The sequence below is a fragment of the Aotus nancymaae genome, unplaced genomic scaffold (genome assembly GCF_030222135.1).
Source record: "Aotus nancymaae isolate 86718 unplaced genomic scaffold, 86718_ANA_hifiasm-v0.15.2.pri h1tg000040l, whole genome shotgun sequence".
Taxonomy (NCBI): Eukaryota; Metazoa; Chordata; class Mammalia; order Primates; family Aotidae; genus Aotus; species Aotus nancymaae.
Window position 1 is genome coordinate 115361784 of NW_026988454.1, and position 14296 is coordinate 115376079.

The 14296-nt window shown below is 39.2% G+C and overlaps 1 protein-coding gene across 2 annotated transcripts; it reads right to left on the minus strand.

Moving 5' to 3' along the window:
* Positions 1 to 265: 265 nt before the first annotated feature.
* TDRD6 (tudor domain containing 6) lies at positions 266 to 14024 on the minus strand. Of its 2 annotated transcripts, XM_012448802.3 has the most exons (4): positions 8000 to 14024; positions 6248 to 6372; positions 4549 to 4638; positions 266 to 421 (listed from the first exon to the last, which is right to left on the minus strand). In XM_012448802.3, exons 1-4 carry the CDS (start codon positions 14022 to 14024, stop codon positions 392 to 394), a joined length of 6270 nt encoding a protein of 2089 aa, XP_012304225.2. In that variant the 3' UTR covers positions 266 to 391. The 2 variants fall into 2 exon arrangements, with proteins under 2 accessions (XP_012304225.2, XP_012304226.2); XM_012448803.3 differs by lacking the exon at positions 4549 to 4638.
* Between the last annotated feature and the right edge of the window lie 272 nt (positions 14025 to 14296).

The following is a 14296-nucleotide window of genomic DNA, read 5'->3' on the forward strand; positions in this document are numbered from 1 at the left end:
AGGCTGGTCTCGAACTCCTGACCTCAAGTAATCTGCCCACCTCGGCCTCCCGAAGTGCTGGGATTACAGGCGTGAGCCACCAAGCCTGGCCCAAAACAGTTTTTTGAAATGTAATGTCTTAGCAAACTGTTTAGCAAAATAAATCCTCCTAACGAATTAGAAACATAAGACAATAAAAGACAAAGGAAAGATCCCAGATCCATATATACAACAGTATCACTATAAATATACTCCACAGTCAACCTGAGACCTATTTTGTTTTCCACCTATATAAAAGTTTTTGAAAATGACAACTTCTTGTGGTTATATGTTTTCCAATTTCTCAAATACTCTGTTGGTCTGCCACTTGTTCAAGAGCAGCTTCTGACTGGCCACAGCTATAGATCCACAGTTACATCTCCATCACTTCCAGACCCCTTTTCTAAAACAAAAAAAAGAAAAACTTCAAACTGAGAAAGAAACATACAAACAAAAGAAATTATTTACATGTCTGTTACCATGACAAATGTAATGTTCTCTAAAAGAGGAGGGGAACAGATGAGTATTCTAATTACTACAGGGCATTATATCTATAGAAATAATATTTTATTTTCTTCTTAATATTTTAGTTCTTACACTGTCTATACCATTAAATCGAGTTTCTCTAAAAAATTATGAAATTGGCTTACTTTATATTTTGCTAGAATGGTGTTATGAAGGCTGATAATCAATTGGTTCTTTGTCCTTTTTGATTGGTGTGTATTTTCACATGATACTAAAGCTACCATGAGCTGATTTTATTCTCAATGTGCCTCAATTCTAAGAACCACTGCATTATGTATGAACAGGAATGTGCAATACCAAGAACCAGACAATAATTTGAATGTTATGTAAACTAAAGATTCAGAAATTCCAAGAGATTATTTAACAAAGATCATTTAAACATACAAGCTAATTAACAGAGAAAATTCTTTAAAATATGAATTTATCACATTCATAATTTAACTTTCAAGATTAATTCAATTAACAAATTTCCTATATTTCAAGAAATCCTCATCTTGGTTATATATCCCCATAAGTATATTTAAACATTTTTTTTTACCTAAAGTGGTTTTTCTTCCCTCCTACTTCCCTCCAAAAAAATTGATAAACCATTTTTGTTTGAGGGGTTCAGCATAACAATATTTTTAAGACTTGGTAATTTCAGGTGATAAAAGTATTTTGTTTTAAAAACACAAGTTAACCTTTCATTGTGGTATCATCCGACGACATGAAGTAAAGATCTTTTCCTACTCTTTGGGATACATCCTAACAAAAGGAACCTTTGAATTACTATCGATTCTTTGTTATAAGTACAAAATAATTTAAATCAGAAATGGAACCACAGATAAATGAGAAAATATGTAAACAATAAAATGTATTTCTATCAAAATTATGAAATTCTGATTTTATAATGAAGAATCATGTGAAGTTCTTTTTCTATTCTTCAAATACTCATTTCTCTAGAACATATCCCTGGAGCACTCTACACAGGGAGTAAAGTGCCCTTTTCCAATTTTTAGCTCCCAAACCCCCAACAACTCTCATAATTGGTGAAGGAGGGAGGGACATCATTGTTCAAGGGGATCCTACTCAAACACAGTATCCACATAGAGCCACATATGCTTTATTAAAGGACAATGAAAAGGGAAATATTTCTCCTATATTCCTTTTAATAACTAATAGCATCATGTAGGCATGCATTATGTGATACAGAAACTAATAAGATATTCTTATGGTAAAATACAACAACTCATATAAGACACCAAATTTTTTAAAAAAGTAATTAGATTCCTAGATCATAGTGACTTGATGTATCATTAAAAAAAGTCATGCATAATACAGTATTCACTTTGTAAGGAAAACTAGCTCATTTGTAGACAGGTATCCTGATTTAAAAGCTTCCTCAAATTTGAGGGAAAGATATTTAAATCCCATTAGTAATCAAATAAAAATTTTTAGAGCCTTACTCATAAGTAGTTTCTATATGTCTGCTAAGTGGCTTAGTCAAAGCCAGAGGTAGTTATGTATTTATTTAACTAGATATATTATTTTATGTCTACTTTAAATAGTCCTAAATAGTCCTTTTCTATGTGGCAGGCATAGGGAACTTTATCCAAACTGAATCTTATCTGTACATATGTATGCATTTGGCTGTGGATTCTTCATAACTAATGGATGGAGACAACCCGAATGTAAAAAATATTTTAGTAAATACTGGTGCAAAAAGTGTAGTAGACTGTTATTTTTGACATAAGCAAAAAAGTAACTAACATAAGGTAAAGAGATGTTCAATGATTTTTAATAATAAAAATTTCAAGTTACCTAAATATCCAATACTATATGGGAAATGATTTAATACATATGGCTCACTACTGTCATGCAGCATTATTCAGCTATTGAATATTGTTTATGGCCTTCTGGCTACAGCCAAGATGGAATAAGCTGACTATAACCTCTTTCTTTCACTTATTACAATGAAAAATTCTAGATAGAATATAAAAAACAACTACTCAGACTCCAAAATGAATAGGAACAGGTAGATTGAGAATTAAAGTAAAAACTTTAATAATGACTCACAATAGGAGTGAGTTTCCTTTTCTTTTTTTACTTGTCTCCTGATTTCGATCTGAGGGTGGGCCAAGTCAAAACTGCCCAACTAGAGTAGACAGTAAAACTCTTGAGAGAAATTTATTTTTCTTTTCTTTCTTTCTTCTTCTTTTTTTTTTTTTTTGAGATGGAGTCTTGCTCTGTTGCCCAGGATGGAGTGCAGTGGCACAATCTCGGCTGACTGCAACCTCCGCCTCCTGGGTTCAAGTGATTCCCCTGCCTCAGCCTCCTGAGTAGCTGGGACTACAGGCGTACGCCACCACGCCTGGCTGATATTTTTTTTTATATATATTTTAGTAGAGACAGCGTTTCACCATGTTGGCCAGAATGGTCTTGATCTCCTGACCTCGTGATCCACCCGCCTTGGCCTCCCAAAGTGCTGGGATTACAGGCGTAAGCCACTATGCCTGGCCAAGAAATTTCTTATTTATAGCCAGAGGACTGGGGATAAAGGAACCCTGAATGCTAGAGAGTAAGAAATCCCTTTGCTATACTGTGGTATTTTTTTGTTTCTCTTTTTCTTCTGGCTATGCCCTGAGGGTGGCTAGCCCCAGGGTGACAGCTATGGCAACACAGGTACCTATAAATGTGAGAGATGACCCGTCTCTCTAGCCAGTAGGACCAGAAAAAGAGCTTTCTGTCATCTGGAGAGTAATAGGAGGAGATTGTTTTTGTCCTCTCTTTTCTCTATCTGCTTCACTCTTAAGGCAAGCCCAAACAGAACTGTGTGATGGAACAGAGGTTGAGAGAAAAATACTGTCTGGCTAGGGGACCAGAAAAAGGGAGACTATTAGAGACTTGCTTGATAGAAGATGATCCTGGATGCCAGAAAATGTGGAGGAAATCTTATAGAGGAAAGGAGTTGAAAATGTTTAACTCCTAATGCTACATATGAACTGTAAGTCTCCGGATTGCCCCTGAACTATGCACATGCAGAACAGAGCCAAATAAGCACAGCAAAGTCTTTGACACCTAACTACTATATAAACCACTGACCAAAGTCCCTGACTACCCTGGGTGGCTTATGTACCGGGAAGACCTGAACAACATAGCAAAGACTTTGAAAACTAAACTGACAGGAGAATCACCAACTACCGAAGGAGAAAGAGAGCATGTGGTATGAATTGAAACCAGCTGACCACCTACTACATCCACCTACTACAACAAAAACTTTGAACATTCTCCAGATTTTAACAGGACCCAAAGCCTTAGAACATAATATGCAAAACATTCAGGATATAATCCAAAATTACGCAAAATACAAAGAACCAAGGAAAGCTGACAATTTCTCTATGGAGGAAAGAAAATCAACAGCTGCAAACCCCAAGATGACCAGATATTGAAACTATCAGACAAAGATTGTGAAGTGAGAAGTTCAAGAAGTTCAACAAACCCCAAACAGGATAAACTCAAATGCCCAGTACATCACAATGTCACGGTAAATTGCCCACCACAGTTTTAAATGAAGAAAAACAGAATATAAAACTATACATAGGATGAAATCAATTGTGTCTCAAATATGTAGATGAAATACTTATATTCCATATAAACAGAAAAATTATAAAAGAAAACCAAACTGGTCAACCTATTTCTCTCTGGATGAGTATACTACAGGTGATTATTACTTTCTCCTTTTTAATATCGTCATGTTTCCCAGGTTTTCTGCATCTCATATGTATTTTATAAGACTCATGAACTCTGAAAAATCTTCTAATCAAGGAGTAAAACATAATTACTAATTATCTCAAAAGAATACGTGGCATAAAGACCAAAATCATTGATTTTGTTATTGCTGTTTTAAATATTGTTACAGGATTTTTCTTCTCATTTTTCCAAACACAAGGGCTTTGGAAATAGTTTGTTAAATCACCTTTCAAAATGAAGAACAATGCTCTCACTACTATTTATAGAATTCCATACCTTAGGTGTACTCTTATCTAATTTGGGTATGCAATTCCAGACATTCTCAGGGTTCACTATCTCCTCCATACCATTTGAAAGGTTCAAAACCTACAGGAGAAAACATAACATTTTTTAAGTGTCCAGTTCAAAAAATGAAACTGATTTATGTACCAGAGCAATTGATTTTAAAATTATTATTATTATTATTATTATTATTATTTTGAGACGGAGTCTTGCTCCATTGCCCAGGCTGGAGGGCAGTGGCATGATCACAGCTCACTGTGGCCACAACCTCCTGGGCTCAGGAGATCTGCCCACCTCAGCCTCCTGAGTAACTGGGACTACAGGTGCACACCCACCACACCCAGCTATTTTTTTGTATTTTTGGTGGAGACAGGATTTCACTATGCTGCCCAGTCTGGTCTCCAACTCCTTGGCTCAAGTGATTCACCTGCGTTGGTCTCCCAAGTGCTGGGATTACAGGCACGAGCCACCATACCTGGCCCTAAAATGAAATACTTTAAAAGACAATTAAAATGATTTTATTGAACTTCAATCTTATGTTTCAAACACCATGCTACTTCAGTTTCCCAAACATATATAGAGTATCTATGATTGGCGATCAAAGATAAAATTTCAACATCAAATAGTTCAAAATCTAGTGGAGAAAAGACCTCTAAATAGATAATTACAATAAACTATAGGAAGTACAGACTTTGTAGTAGGGGTATAGGAATGTAATATGGAAATAAGGTTTTTTTTTTTTTTTTTTGCGGGGAGCGGGGAAGGTTGAGGACAAGGGTAAATTTAGAAAATAATGTCAGCGAATACTCCCTGGTAGAGGCAATGGCGAAGTAAATTGGAATTAACGAGTTTGGTAACAGGAGGGAATATAGGTAAAACAGAACTGCATTATTAAATATATTGTAACAGCAAGCAGATAGTATATGTAAAAGAAGCCAAGCACTTTGATGTCCATTTACTATAAAGTACAAAATATAAAGAATTAGGGCCAAAGAGAGTACATAAACACTTAACCCTAAAGGACTTCCTTTGCCATGTTAATGAGCTTCACTTTAATGTTCCAGGCCAGTGGCTTTCTGAATTTTAATGGAATATGAATGCACATCCTGGAATCCTAATCCCAGAAATTCTGAATCAGCAGCCCAGGCCAAGGCCTAGGAATCTATAATGCAATTTAAAAAATACACCAGGTAATTCTGGAACAGGTGGTTTTCAAATTACAGAAGAAACAGAATCAACTGGAAGTCTTTAATAAGTTTTATACAAGAATGATGTAGTCAGATTTGCAATTGCCAAACTTCACCCTAACACTGTGGACAATCAATTTAAGGAAGACTAGAAGAAGTAAACCAAATAGGTTAATAGAGTAATGTAATTGTGAAATGACTCAACTAAGGTACTGGCATTAGATATAAAAAGTTCCAACTAAGAGACAAGATGTGTAAAGTGCGGAACCAGGTAACTAACAGAATTTAGAAAGGGTAAGAGAAATAGATGAAAAAGCCTAGGATGATTTCTTGCTAGGATTCTTATATATGGTCATTAAAAATATTTGTGCATTACATCAAATTATCAGGGGGAATAAGCAGGTAAACATTTGTTCAATCGCATTCTCTAGTCTGACAGAGTCTGGTAAAATTTCCTTAACAGTCTGCAAATACATTTGGAGATAAAGTACTTAAACGTCACTTACCCTTGTTCCTCCTTCAGCTGTTTCTAAAATCTCACATTTAGACCATGTGTTTCTTAGACTTGACCACACAACACATTTAGATCCAACAGTAAAGGCTTTCAGAGGGTAGGTGTTCTGTGGTTGAGCTGCCAAATTGAATTAAGACTCAATGCATATCTCTTAATTCCTTAATGTAACATACACAAGCAAAGCATTTTCCTAATCTGCATTATTTCTGTATCATCAATATCATGTAATTAGTACACTGGTATGTCTGTCTCCCTCAATTTTATTTAAAATTCTTCCAGTGCCCTTCCCCATATAATCTCTTGCTGCTTTCCTAAACCAACCAACCAACCAAACAAAAAATCACCATCATCAGGATGTGAATCTGATTTCTAACATTGAAAATCACTACTAAAATATGGTACTGTTAACACAAGTGGTATTTTCTGTACTTACAACAGCCATTTATATAGCAAAGCAGTACGTTGCAAGTGAGTATTCTTATCACAGAGTTAATACTATTATTAAAATATAACAATGACGAATAAATATCTAATGCAAGGGTAATACTTAGATAACTTAAGTGTACCTACAGTATGGAATACAATGCAAAAAAAATATTAAAACACTTTTAAGGGACTAAAATTCAGGATTCAATACTGTATGATAGTATGATCTAAACTGTTTTTAAAACTGCATGTAGTAGACATACACAACGAGGGTAAAAGACAACAAAAGGAAAATATGTTATGGTGTTAACATTGGTCACTTCTTGGTGATTTTCATTCTCACTGTTCTATATTTTCCTTATTTTGTACATTTGTTCAAATTTAATAATATAAAAATTGCAAATGTATAGCATTGATTATAAAAAGCTAGTTACCCATTTAATGTAACAACTCTTAAGTAGCAAAGAAAACAGCAGTAAAAATCATTTATAAAAAAGTTAATATAATAAATGTTCTCCAAGATTTACTCATGACAACTTTTTTGATTAATATAGGCTCCCTAAATCTATTTTTTTGTTTGAGGGTTTCTAATGAATTGCAAGATCAATGCATGATACAGTCTAAAAGACCCTGTTAAAATAATCCCTACTGTAAATTTATGCCTATAGTAGTGCTTGGCAAGGGAATACCAAGTTTTACAAAACTTACCAACACATACCCTCTTGATTATAAATCTGATTACATTCTAAATGTGATTACCTTTCGGAGACTCACAGATTTTAAGGATTCAATTTTTAAACACAAAATTAATATTTCAGCATTTCTTCCAGCATATACTATTTGGCACTGATTTCACAATATATTTTCCCCAAATTTAAAATGTGCTTCATAAAAATCCAATCTGATTCAATTCCCAGGTTTTTAATTATTCTTACAAAAAATTATTTTTTGGAAATCCATATAAGAATCATTCTCCTTCCTTTAAAAGAAATAACAACTTTGGAAAGTAACTACATTAAACTTAAAAGGACACTTTCAGAGGCTGAGGCAGGAGGATTGCTTGAGCCCAGGAGTTTGAGACCAGCCTGGATAACATGATTTACCTGTGTCTACAAAAAAATAAAAAAATTACCTGGGTATGGTGGCACATGCTTGTAGTTCCAGCTACTTGGGAGGCTAAGGTGGGAGGACCACTTCAGCTCGGGAGCCAGAGGCTGCAAGTGAGCCAAGATCACACCACTGCACTCCAGCCTAGGTGATAGAGCAAGATCCTGCCTCAAAAAAAAAAAAGGAAAAGGGAAAAAAAAAATTCACATACCTGAGACAGGATCTGGTAAATCATTATTGTGCTTGCTTCCATCACTGCTTTCTTCCTCAGAGAAGAAAGGTATCAATGCTGAAATGGCATCCCTGTTTTTATACTCTATAAATTCCTCTTCATATATATCCATTTTAATCTGTGTTTTAGGATCACAATCTGCTCCATGTAGATGCTGCTGGTCATCAGAAGATTCCACACAACTTGACTTTGTCACGTCCTCAGCACACATGGATTCTTGTGCTTTCTGACTAATTCCTAAAGACAAAGAATCCATCTTGTCATCTAAAGGCAGCTGGGCTGTAGGTAGTTCTAGTTCTGGCTGTTTCTCAGCTTCACAGCTGAGAGGAAGCTGCACTGTGAATGGCTCCAGGGTGCCTTCTGTGGCATGGTCTTGGGAGAGCGGCACACTCGGTGGCACGAGGCTTAGCTCCTCTTTTTCTTCATCCACCACCAGAGAATTCTGTAACTCAATAGATTCCAGTTCTAAGAATTCTTTTGATTCATCATCAGGAGAAAGTGGCACCTCAAGTGAATTCAGTTCTAGTATCTCCTTTATTTCATTAGCATGTGGCAGTAACGTGTTAAATCCTGTAATTAGGTATTTATTATCAAACTCTGCTTTGTCAATCAGATGGCACTCTACTTCAGCTTCCAGTTCCTCAGCATCAATTTTATCTTGGCAGGGGTTTTCAAAACCTTCATAAATGTTAATGGTTTTAGGGTCATGGAAGTTACCTGGTTTGGTTTCAGTAATGTTTACATCTTCTTCAGTTCTTTCAGCAAGCTCATCTGTCTGTGGTCCCACATACAATGTTTTATTTTGTACAGCTTTATTACTTAATTTCTTAAGTCCTACATCAAGACAGGAGGACCCAAGAGCCTGCTTTATCTCTGGGTCAGTATTTTCAAAGGGAAGAGTACTCTTAGTAATACCAATCTTAGAATATTTCTCCATTTTCTCATTAATACTTTTACCCTTGCTTTTCAAGTTGACAATTGCTAAAGGGATATCACAGACATCCCTTTTGATTTCTAATACTGTTACTTCCAACACATCCTCTGTTATTATTTCATAGAAATAGTCATTTCCCTCTTGAGAGCATACACCTCCTGAAATGTTAAATCCTGAGAGGCAACATGGAAAGGCTTGCATGGGAACTGACAAAAGTTCAGAAGGAATGGCCCAGAGTGCTTTTGGGTCCACACAGTCTTCAACGTTTCCAAAGTCCACAAGCCTGACAGATACAAAATAATCTTCATAAATATTCGTGATAAGTGCCCTATAATAATGTCCATCTTCTCTGTATCTTACTATACAAGGATCTCCAATATGAGGACATGGGATACAATTTCTCCTGTCTACTACCTGTTTTCCAGCAGTCTGTACTTCTACTTCTAAATACTGAAGTTTCTCAGTATCAGCAAACTGACACCAAAAATACTCAGGTCCATCTATCACAGTGGCATAAGCTCTTACCATTTTTGTTTCTGGATTATACCAGTTAAGAAATACTGAAGTGTCAATGTCTAATTTGTTAACAGACTTTGAACTGGCACCTTTAATTACTTGGGTAGAAAGTTCTATTTGAGATTTTTCACTGAGAGCATACCTGCTAATCATATCGTCTGCTATGGTCCCATGTTCATCAACAAGAATAACTTCCCATCTGTCTCGAAATTTAACAAATTCACATCTTATTACAGCCTCACTGGTGCGTTGGGAAAAGTAATGCATCATTTTCTTAGATTTGTTATTGTCAGGAACCCCAAATCCCTGCAAGGAGCAATGAATACACAATCCTGGCAATACTGCATTAACAAGGTCAAGTCTACCTATTTTGTTAATATGAACCACAGAAACATTGCCATAATCTATAAACTGCACAGAGAGAAGGTCATTGGGTTGTTGCTCCTTGACCACAGCACGATACCATAAATTGTCTTCTGGGAAAATAGCACATATCACATCTCCTCGTTGCAAAGGTGGACCTGCATAAGATTTGGGCCTTGTTTTAACACTGTTTAATCTCTCTGAAAGATGATTAATTTCAGATTCGTCTTCTATTAGTTGAACATAAAAGTCTGATAGGTCATTTACATGAGAAACATACACAGTTGTTTTAAAGCCAGGCATTATAGTCTTCTGTGGGAACTCGCAAAATTTCAGAGGAAAATCTTTGTCACATGAATCTCCTATTTTTCTCTCTGAAAGAGTGGCTTCTACTCCTGCTGTTTTCAAGGGTGGCTCAGCAGAAATTTCTTTCTTTTCTGTTGTTAATGGGAACACTTGACTATTTTTATTTCCCACATTGTCTTGATATTGAGTGACTAAGTTTGTTTCTGTTAAACTTTGCAAAAGTTTGAGTTCCTTGTATGATGAGTTGATCTTAGATTTATATGACTCTTCCAACATCTCTTTACTATGTAACTTGTTCCCTGATTGAGTTAAATACTCTGTACATGGCAACTTCATAGTCTCATTTTTTTCTGCAAGAGTTTCAGTTGTAGAGAGGAGCAGTTCACTTTCCTTTTTTCTATCTTTGTAACTAAGTAGCCCCAACTTCTTATTAATGCTAGCATTAATTTGAACATTGGCATCATATAGTTCTATAATTAGTGTTCCATCTGGATCTTTTGCTACAACTAAAGCCTTCAAAGAGTTATCTAAAATAGTCTCCTGAAACCACACCACAATTTCTTCTGGTATATGATCAGGAATATCAGATAATGAACATCTGACAGCTTGCATGGGCAAAAGTAAGACGTCGTATGCATCACTAGGTATTGGAAGCAGATCATCACTTGTTACTATATAAATGTTCCCGAAATCAACAAAGAACACTTTATTTGGCTCTTTCTCTATTACTATGCCCCTATACCAGTTTCCATCAGTATACTTGGCAAGGCACAAAGTTCCAGGGTTCAAAGGAGATGTTTTTAAATTCAGCAAAACTTTACTTAATTGTATAATACTACATGACAACTGTTCTAAAATATTTGCATTTCTTGCCAGCTGGCAATAAAATGTCCAAGGGTCATCAACATGCGTTATATACACTAATTCTTCACTTCCAATTTTCATATCATGCGTAGAATAGAAGTAAGAATGTAGCTGAAGAGAGGACTCCAGAGGCTTCTGAAGTTTTACTGGTCTTGCAAGTCTCTTTTCTACCAAGAAATGGCATGCACTCTGAAAGGGTGTTAGCAAATCCACAATGTTAAATAGTTCTTCATCATTAATTGAAGCCAGAGCAAATATTGTACATTTTAATTCTAGATTTGTTTGCCCTGCATTATCTACAAATTCATTAAAAGCTTGTATTGCCTTTTCACCCCAAACAAAAGGATTTTGGCCAGTTGGTTGAATTATATTATAAAGACTGCACCTAAAAGCCTGAGCCTTAACCTTGAGAAACGCTTCGCTAATTGAATAAATATTCTGCACAGATACCATTTCTCTGTCCCCATAATCTACAAATATTACATTGACATGCTCCACAGATTGTATCCCACTAATGAGAGCTCTGGACCATTGTCTGTTTACCGTTCGCTTAGCCAAACAAGCACGGGTGGTTCCCTGGTAAGGAGCAGCGGTATTTTTGCAATAGTCCTGAATATTAGACATTAGAGTTTTAAGTGCTTGTATGTTCCTGGTCAGCTGACACCAGAAATAGCCAGGGTTTTCAATATAAGACACTCTAACTTCTACTGTACTTCCAACTTCCAGCTCTCCTTTACTAGAAGAGCCTGGCTTAATTTTTAAGAAATTCTGTATAAGAGGAAAATAAACACATGCTCTTTTCCCTTTTTTCCGAACAACCAGTTTAGTTGAACCATTTGTCACAACTGTTGTGTCACTCAAAGCTTTTGAAACAGATGTGGTTTTATTTTCTCCCTTGGCTTTCTGTTCTCCTTCTCCTGTCTTGGCAGAAGGTATTTTGTTATTCTCCACAGTAAAATGATTTGAAACGTGCCCTGGGGAGTGGGCATTTACTGGGATATTTTCCTTTGTTTCAAATTCCTGATACTTGGCATAACCAGCTTGGGCAATTACCTTACTAATGTTTTCTTCCCCTGTTCTTGATTCATCAAGAATCTCAATAACATATTGATGATCCTGTTTATCAAGAATATGGATGACTAATTCTTTGTGGAGCACAGTCTTTTTAAAAAAGGAAACTGCCTCTTGGCTCCAAGTTTTTCCTAAAGGCCAAATATCAGCTAGGGTGCACTTCAGAGCCAATATTGGTAGCTTCCTAAACTGAGGAAGCAGCATCCTTACGTCATGCCAGTCCACATTTTCCGAATTGCCTCGGTCAACTAGGAATACATTCACATTCTTGTCATCCGATTTGGTGACTATGGCCCTATAATAGCCATTTTCTTTCCACTTGACACAGCAAAGGTCATCAGGTTCAGGTTTCAAAACTACACCATCCAGCTTACTGGCAGAGGAATAGAAACCACACATTCTCCTCATCAGCTTAGTGAAGGTGACATTGTGTTTCCTCAACCTAATCCAGAACTCAGAAGGATTTTTAACAAACTCTACCTGCGCATCATAGAAGGTATTCATCTTTAACCTGATAGATCTTAAGGCTGGGAGTGAAAGCTCTTCATCTACTTCTTCAGCAGGAGACTGAGACTGAGGAGATGTTTCTGTTTCCTCCTCCTCTGTTCCCTGGCTCTGAAGGACTCGGTCAGCCAAGCAACACGACTGTACTCCAAACACACGGTTCAGATTAATCCCATCTTCTCCATACAGGGTGACGTAATATACATGCTCAAAGGAGCAATAAAATTCAATCTTTGCATTCGCTGCCTGGCCCAGTATCAGTGCCTTCAGGTCACCGACCTGTGACCGAGACCAGCCTCTCCCACTGTCCCAGAGTCCATACAAAGCACAAGGGTAAGTCACCACTGGCATTCGAAAATATTCAGGCAGCAAGTACTGAAGGCTGCTGCAACTCACCAACTCCTTTCTTCCATAGTCCACGTGAAGCACCTGGGCACAGTGCTGAGGCCGAAAAGTCTCAAGCAAGAGTGCTCTATACCATTGTCCATCCAGGCCACAAGATGCACACGGAGAGCCCGGCTTGTCTGGGCTCACCTCCCTCTCCTTCCAGGTGACGCTAGTAGAGTTCTCATCCCCTGTCCCGGTGGAACCCCGGTATACCTGGGCCATGCTCTCAGAGAGGCGACGGATCTCCTGTGAGAGGCTGCGGAGCTGGCAGTGAATGCGGTGGGGATGGCACACTTGGGTTATGACCACGGGCTCCGTCACGCCCAGCTGCAGCTGGGGATAGAAGTAATCTAGGCCAGGCTGTTTTTGCTTGGGTGGGATTCGCGAGAGAACCGGAACCCCGGCGCCCACGCTAGCACTGGAAGCTGAGAGATAGCGCTCCAGCAGCGAGCGGAAGAGGCTGTCAGGTACCCTCCGAGCCAAACCCAGCTCCCCCATCTGTTGGAACACCTCGGGCACCTCCAGGAGGACCAGGTGATGGAGCAGCAGCACGTCCAGGACACACCCGTGCACCTCCTTGCCCTGAAGGTTGCTCAGGAAGTCCACGGCGTCGGTGGGCCAGTGCTGCGGTTCGCCCGCGCCGCAGCCTGCCGGCACCAGGCCCGCCAGCACGCAGCCCAGCACCTCCGAGGGCAAGTGGAAGAACTCGCTGCGCCCCGGCGCCAGCGAGCCCGTGCAGGCAGTGATGGTGCGGCCCTCGTCCAGCAGGAAGACGCGGCTCTCCTGCGCCTGCCGGCTGACCACGCGACAGCGGTGCCACAGAAGCCCCACCTGTACCAGGCACAGCTCGCCGGGTGACGCCGAGGTGCTGCCGAGCGCCCACTGGCTGCGCGTGGCCGCCGCCTCCTGGATCTCCCGGCTCAGCCGCAGGTACTCGCCCCGCCGCTCGCCCACCAGTCCCCACAGCTGCACCGGGATCACGTTGGGATCCACGTCCACAAAGGACACCCGCAGGGCCAGCGAGGACCCGGGCGCCGGCAGCCCAGGCTTCGAGCACATCTTGACGGCCCCCACTTCCGGAAGGTCAGGGCCGCGAAATCCTCCGCGCCAACGGAAGGTGAGTCCCAGCCAAATTAGATTCAAAGGACCCAGGGGACGGGAAGGACGCCCGGCGAGGCGCCTCCTCGGTGATGCTGCTGTCGAGGGGCCTCCGGGACTCGCGCCGGATGACTGGTAAGACACGGTGGCCCCACCAACCGCCACAAGTTGCACCTACCGGCACGCATTCACTGCGCGCGGCGCCGCCACTTCCGGCCGCGGGGAGTGGTCGG

Coding starts and splice junctions, on each gene's coding strand:
- TDRD6 (XM_012448802.3), bottom strand. CDS start 14,024: ATGTGCTCGAAGCCTGGGCTGCCGGCGCCCGGGTCCTCGCTGGCCCTG. Junction 4,639..6,247: donor CAGCTGAAGGAGGAACAAGG/GTAAGTGACGTT, acceptor TTTCTCCTGTAG/GTTTTGAACCTTTCAAATGG. Junction 422..4,548: donor TAGATAAGAGTACACCTAAG/GTATGGAATTCT, acceptor TTTTTGTTTTAG/AAAAGGGGTCTGGAAGTGAT.